This window comes from Salvelinus fontinalis, chromosome 29 (assembly GCF_029448725.1).
Source record: "Salvelinus fontinalis isolate EN_2023a chromosome 29, ASM2944872v1, whole genome shotgun sequence".
In the NCBI taxonomy this organism is placed as follows: Eukaryota; Metazoa; Chordata; class Actinopteri; order Salmoniformes; family Salmonidae; genus Salvelinus; species Salvelinus fontinalis.
This window is the reverse complement of record NC_074693.1, coordinates 36,136,176-36,143,895: the sequence shown is the minus strand read 5'-3', so window position 1 is coordinate 36,143,895 and position 7,720 is coordinate 36,136,176. Positions and strand designations below refer to the sequence as shown.

The window sequence follows — 7,720 nt, the reverse complement described above, 5'->3', positions numbered from 1 at the left end:
GTCATGGCTCACATCAACACCATTATTTCAGAAACCATAGACCCAATTTGCATACCGCCCCAACAGATCCACAGATGATGCAATCTCTATTGTACTCCACACTGCCCTTTCACACCTGGACAAAAGGAACACCTACGTGAGAATGCTATTCATTGACTACAGCTCAGTGTTCAACACCATAGTGCCCTCAAAGTATATCAATAAGCTAAGGACCCTGGGACTAAACCCCTCCCTCTGGAACTGGATCCTGGACTTCCTGACAGGCTGCCTCCAGGTGGTAAGGGTAGGTAACAACACATCTGCCATAATGATCCACAACACGGGGCCCCTCAGGGGTGTGTGCTCAGTCCCCTCCTGTACTCCCTGTTCACCTATGACTGCATGGCCAAGCACGAATCCAACACCATCATTAAGTTTTCCGACAACATAACAGTGGTAGGCCTGATCACCGACAACGATGAGACAGCCTATAAGGAGGAGGTCAGAAACCTGGCAGTGTGGTGCCAGGATAACAACCTCTCTCTCAACGTGATCAAGATAAAGGAGCTGATTGTGGACAAGAAAAGGAGGACCGAGCACGCCCCCATTCTCATCAACGGGGCTGTAGTGGAGCAGGTTGAGAGCTTCCTTGGTGTCCACATCCCCAACAAACTACCATTGTCCAAGCACACCAAGACAGTCATGAAGAGGGAACGACAAAGCCTATTCCCCCTCAGGAAACTGAAAAGATTTGGCATGGGTCCTCATATCCTCAACAAGTTCTACAGCTGCGCCATCGAGAGCATCCTGACTGGTTGCATCACCGCCTGGTATGGCAACTGCACAGCCTCCAACCGCAAGGCACTACAGAGGGTAGTGTGTATGGCCCAGTACATCACTGGGGCCAAGCTTCCTGCCATCCAGGACCTCTATACCAGGCGGTGTCAGAGGAAGGCCCAAAAAATTGCCAGACTCCAGCCACCCTAGTCAAGGACTGTTCTCTCTGTTCTCTCTGCTACCGCACAGTAAGCAGTACCGGAGTGCCGGTACCTGTACCAGTAAGCAGTACCTGTAACACTACGGACCCCACCCGTTTACCTCTCAATGGTTTCACGCCCTCTTGAACTCTCTCTTCAAAGTTCTTTTCAACTTTCCCTCAGAGTACCGGAGTGCCAAGTCTATGTCCTGTTTATAACAGCTTCTACCTCCAAGCCGTTAGATTCCTGAACAGCTAGTCAAATGGCCACCTGGACTATTTGCATTGCACCCCCCCCCCCCCCCCCCCCCACACACACACACACACACACTGTTGCTACTTTCCGTTTATTATCCATGCATAGTCACTTTACCTCTATCTTCATGTACATATTACCCCAATTACCTGGACTAACTGGTTCCCCCACACATTGACTCTGTACCGGTACCCCCTGTATATAGCCTCGCTACTGTTATTTTATTGTTGCTCCTTAATTATTTGCGCAACGCTGTCATCAAGGCAAAGGGTGGCTACTTTGAAGAATCTCAAAAAATATATATATTTTGGTTTGTTTTACACTTTTTTGGTTACTACATTATTCCATATTTGTTATTTCATAGTTTTGATGTCTTCACTATTATTCTACAATGTATAAAATAGTAAAAAATAAATTAAAACCCTTGAATGTATAGGTGTGTCCAGACACAAGAAATAAAATATATTTTAAGTGCGACACTCCAGACCTCAGTGAGGACCGAGTGTGTTTGCAGGGAAACATTTATGGACACCCCTGGCCTAAATTGTCTTTGTTATTCAAATGGACTCAAAATAATCATTGTCAGAACACAAATACAGTATTAGTTATTTAATATTCTCACATTCAATGAAATGTTTTTGATAAAATACAAATACAAAAAGCAACAGTAATTTCATTACCTTTTCAAGCGATTTAATCTCATTGTGAGATACTTCATTTTGATATAATAAAATGCATAGTTTGGCGTATAGCTTTGAGCGCTAACAATGTTAAATATATAGTATACAAACATACAAATAGGTTCATGTGAATAAATAAAGAAATATTAAAACGTCAATGATAAACTGCATGGATGTCTTTTTTACACTAGGTGGCACCAAGGCAGCTTTCTTGTGGGAATTAAATAATTATTTAGCTCTTGAGTAGGATAACACCATTTCATAAATAAATATTAAATAAATATTATTATTAAATATAATTATAACTTAATCAATATGATCATTTCTCTGTCTGTATTTCTTACTTTTGTTTTTCTTTTGAGGGGCAGTCCACGGGTACATGTGATATGAAATTATATATGATTTGATATAAATATTGTACCTGTAACCCCCCCAACAAAATAATGACAAAACAAATATAATCTTGGCCACAAAAATAAAATAACAAATGACATAGAATAGTAGGATGGCCAGAATGGCCATAGCCATGTCTCTGACGTGTTCACAGAGTAGTGTCTTCTACACATTCCCATGTCACGGTTTGTTCCAGTCATATCCTCACACCAGTCTATTCATAGCCTGAAAATCATATTTTTTGTAGTTAGCACACTGCACACTACCACCATTTTCTCTCATTGAAGTGTAGATATTGTTGTTAAAAGTCTGACTTATTCATAATAACCTGTTACCTTTTGAAGAAGAGATTCCAACTGTTGTACAAATTCCCTGCTGTCTTTCATTGGGTAGGAATCACATCCTTGGCAGACTTTGTTCTGAGGGAATAAAGGAACACCGAAAATGTTAACATAGTTGGCCCACACAATTTAACTTTTAAAAGTTAAAATACAAAATTTCAAGTTACTCTTAGATTTGGACTGAACATAGGCCTAGTAAAGTAACTACTACCCCTAACTTACTTTCCACATTCCCTCACATAATTCTTATGTGATTATGTTTAATAATGATAACGCTATTAATGTCATTTGGAAAATAATGGCAAGGCTCACCTCTCTCTCCTCCTGACTGCAGGAGTCCACACCTCTAAACTAAAACCAGAACAAAGCAACATGTTAATATTTTACCACAATCTTGCTATGTACATTTCTAAACATTAAGAACACCGGCGCTTGACCATGACATAGACTGATCAGGTGACTCGAGATGAACACTATGATCCCTTATTGATGTAACAAGTTAAATAAGGATTTTTAAGCCTTGAGAAAATTGTGACATGGATTGTGTATGTGTGCCATTCAGAGGGTGAATGGGCAAGACAAGACTTAAGTGTCTTTGAACAGGGTATGGTAGTAGGTGCCAGGTGCACCGGTTTGTGTCACGAACTGCAACGCTGCTGGGTTTTTCACGCTCAACAGTTTCCCATGTGTATCAAGAATGGTCCAGCACCCAAAGGACACCCAACCAAATTCACACAACTGTGGGAAGCATTGGAGTCAAATGGGCCAGCATCCCTGTGGAACGCTTTGGACACCTTGTAGAGTCCATGCCCGCATGAATTGTGAATTGAAGCTGTTCTGAGGGCAAACGGAGGGGGGTGCAACTCAATATTAGGAAGGTGTTAATGTTTTGTTCAACTCAGTGTACATTATTCTTGTTTTCTGAAGTGACTCACAGTCAGTGGGTTTTTGAGGTTTTTGATAACTTTACGCTGCAAATGATTTTTGTTGGTGTTGAGACGAGGTACCATCTTCTGGAAGCACTCCAAGGCAGATAGGAAACAGCACTCCTGTAAAAAGCAAAATGACACACTAAATTATGGATGTTGGATAAAACAAGACTGCTTATTTTCCACTAATGAAACAAGTTGAGGCAAATCATTTGAATGTCTTTTGATACTTTTTTACACACACATCAAAACGTTGTAATGTGGAATGAGAACCACTGGAAAGAGCTGCTGTATAGTAAATTAACCCACATACTATCTTCAAGATGAGTTAGACATTTGACACACTTCTACATTTGAGCATATTTCATTAACCTGAACCTCAACCAGAATATATACAATATTTTCCAGTTCATACCAGCCAAATGTATTCTATTGAGCCACATACAACACCTGATTCCCATATAATAACATGAGCCGCTCTCAAGTATGATACTCCTCTCAGAGACATAAGTTAAGTTGTAGTAATTTTAATTACAATTTATATAACTTTTTAAAAAACATTTTAGTAATTTAGCAGATGCTCTTATCCAGAGTGACTTGCAGGACCTTGCTCAAGGGCACATCGACAGATTTTTCACCTAGTCGGCTCTGGGATTCGAACCAGCAACTATTTGGTTACTGGCCCAACGCACTTAACCGCTAGGCTACCCTCCACCCTATACTGATGGTCTTATCATTTCATATAAAACTGTGACTCACAAGTCATATTCTGTTTATCAGAGTAAGACTTTCTCATTCTACACACTAGCACGTCCAAACTCCGACAAAGCCAAAGCGATCAAGAAACAATGTTTCCACCAACGTATCTCATACAGAAACATGTCTTTCCCAGCTTCACTGAGATTAAGTAGACATTTTCACTGTTTTAACTTGCTGCCTGTTTCCAGTTTCCCCACTTTGGCTGGGCATTTCACAGAATAGTTAGAAAATAGCTCTCTCTTTGACATGAAAACACATTTTCCAGGTTGAGGCTTTCGTTTGTCTCTACCATTAGGCAATGATATTTTCCCCATGCTGTGGGCCTCAAACTCTTGAGTTGTCAAACAATAACTGACCAACGTTAGTTAGACAGCTAGTGTAAAAACGAGAGCATGGCAACCTTTTATCAAGCGTTCACCCGTGGAATATTGGTAACAGACTGGTTCCATGGTATACTAATGAATTATTTGGTCCAGTTTAGGACAACCATGTTCAACTAACTTCAAGATATAGTCAAACATTTTCTAAAGCAGTAGCACAGTTTGTCTCTCGGGTAAAAGCCACAGAGACGTGAGTGCGATTACTCATCACATTTCTCCTAAATGTGCACAAGTAACTCCAAGAGACATGGAGATCACTTTCACATTGACTCATTCATGCAGAGAACTCTGACAAAAACACATGCTAAACTGGATTGACTGTTAGTGCAACTGAAAAATAGCTGAAAGAAATACTGATCTCTTATCAAGTGGATGTTTTCTTAAGTTACATCCATAGTGTTGTTTTTTGGACAAAAGAGTGATTCTGACGAGTGCGTGTTCCTCTACTCGCTACAGTCATCTTATGTTAACACTGTAAATGTACTCCACCTACTAAGATAAAACAAACATTTGTAATTTGGTAGACTGTCCATTAAAGTAATTGTCCAGTGTTTCCAGATTTCTATGAAATATGACCTATAATTAATTACAATGAGTGAAATAGTTTTCCTTCCCCCCCTTTTTTGGATTAAGTATGCTAAGAGCAGTTTTTCTGTGTTGGAATGGTGGTGAGTGTATACATGTCATTACAAATATTCATGTGAGTAGATCGCTGGTTGGCCAGCTAACAACATTATTTGGGTATGAGTTAGTAGAATATGAACTTTTAAAAGTGACATTTTCACCAGACGGTTACTTTAATACCGTCAGTTAGTTTATTTGGTTTAGTTTCAAGTAATTCACATATTGTCAAATCAACCGGCCCTACCCATCCTAGTAATTTACCTGAAACTATTTCTAGTTCAACAAATTCATTTTGCGTAAAAATAAGTAATACTGTGCACCTTTCCTTTCTTTAATGACAAAAGGATTACTGAACATATTAATACAAATTAGACTATAGGAAACTAAGTATTTACTAATTATTGGTGATATAAACAATTAACTATACACATCATTTATGCAACTCGATTACAAATGTAATTGCTTTATACTATTGATGATTACAATTTTTACCATAAAATCATTATTTCTTGACCTCACAAGACCACATTCGCCGGCTATAGAACTAGCGTGCTACATTATGCGATATACAGTACAGTAGGTGTGAGAGCAAGACTAATAGCAATCACAATAACAGAGGTCATTCCTTGTCTGTGAGTTTTCTGACAATGTTTTGCTTGTAAAGTAAATAAGGTACAGTAGATTTTCTTGAGAAAAAGGGCTTACCTCTATATCCAGGGTAGGAGTGTTCAACTTCACGCCGTTGTGCTGCAAGAACAACAGAAAACACAGGTGTTGGTACTGAGGTTGCATCTTATACATATCAACCCCCCAAAAATAGAGGGGTGAGAAATTGTGGTAATACTTTCCATGAACCATTTACAGCCTTCATAAATGTAAAAAGGCAATAGATGCATTCCATCACACAGTTAGTATAATGCATAATAAAACGTGCTATGATCATTAGTAAAAGCTCGTGGTTTCTTGCAAGAATCCATGAAACACATAAGCGCTGACAACGCATAAGCTTCGAGGAAAAGGTGTTTGATAAATTGCAGATTGACCTACCTCCACACTTTTGTTCAGTCGTCTTAACTCCTTTAGTACTTCAGTCAGCTTCATTATTCTCTCGACCTTGTCTACATTCGCCAAGACACAACAGGTGATGGCTAGGAGGCAACAAACAAGCAGCTTCATCCTTTCTTAACCTGCTTTAACGATGGCACAAATTACCCAAAGGATGCTGCTCAAAATGTTTACTGGTAATGTGGACAGGTGTTTAACTTACCTATATATTTGTCCATCAGGACACAGGAAAACCACATTTGAGAGATTGGAAAACTGCTGAAAGTATGAATGAATGAGTAATGACTTTTTCTTTTCCACTGGCCACTACGTGAGCTCAGAGTTGTGCATGCGTGGGGCGTAGGGATGCAAGTGCGTGAACGAAAACATACTTTCTGCACACAAGGCAGGAAACTACAGAGCACCGTTAGTTCCCATTTTCACTTTGAATCAGAGGACCTATAGCTGGCTATACAGTATGTATCATTGGTGACAACCTGAACGTACAAAACATTATGAACACCTGCACTTTCCTTGACTAACCAGGTGAATCCAGGTGAAAGCTATTAAACCTTATTGATGTCACTTTTTAAATCCACTTCAATCAGTGTCGATGAAGTGGAAGGGACAGGTTAAAGAGGGATTTTGAAGCCTTGAGATAATTGAGACGTGGATTGTGTATGTGTGCCATTGAGAGGGTGAAAGGGCGAGACATAAAATTGAAGTGCCTTTGAAGGGAGTATGGTAGTAGGTGCAAGGCGCACCGGTTTATGTCAAGAACTGAAACGCTGCTAGATTTTTTCTATGCTCAAGTTTTTGGTTTTTATCAAGAATGGTCCACCACCCAAAGGACATCCAGCCAACTGAGACACAACTGTGGGAAGCATTGGAGTCAACAAGGGCCAGCATCCCTGTGGAACTTACAGATTGAGTCTGTTCTGAGGGGAAAAGGAGGAGGGGGGGGGGGGGGTGCAACGCAATATTAGGAAGGTGTCCTTAATGTTTTGTACACTCAGTGTATCTACAGACACACCAAAGATATATATTTGTGTGTGTGTGTGTGTGTGTGTGTGTGTGTGTGTGTGTGTGTGTGTGTGTGTGTGTGTGTGTGTGTGTGTGTGTGTGGTTGGCTTCCTACACGAACATAACCTGTAAGAACAACAGGAAATTCTTTGAAGGACTACAGCAATGACAGTACAAAGGCCAAGGGCACTTCGCAATATTTCCTTCTTCTGGGAGGATATCCTTTTGCACCAAAACAGAAAGGAAGCCTTGAAACCGAATTCCGGTGACTCCCACCTGAAACCTATCCCGAGACTGAGGCCGGCTGTTTATTACTCCTGAAACCTAATTCAAATT

The 7,720-nt window shown here is 40.1% G+C and overlaps 1 protein-coding gene across 1 annotated transcript; it reads right to left on the bottom strand.

Moving 5' to 3' along the window:
* Window positions 1-1,956: 1,956 nt before the first annotated feature.
* LOC129827260 (interleukin-21-like) lies at window positions 1,957-7,219 on the bottom strand. The gene is made up of 6 exons (XM_055887998.1): window positions 6,365-7,219; window positions 6,023-6,064; window positions 3,561-3,674; window positions 2,938-2,976; window positions 2,620-2,703; window positions 1,957-2,509 (listed from the first exon to the last, which is right to left on the bottom strand). The coding sequence occupies exons 1-6, from the start codon at window positions 6,491-6,493 to the stop codon at window positions 2,489-2,491; spliced, it is 429 nt and encodes a 142-aa protein (XP_055743973.1). The 5' UTR covers window positions 6,494-7,219; the 3' UTR covers window positions 1,957-2,488.
* Window positions 7,220-7,720: the final 501 nt, after the last annotated feature.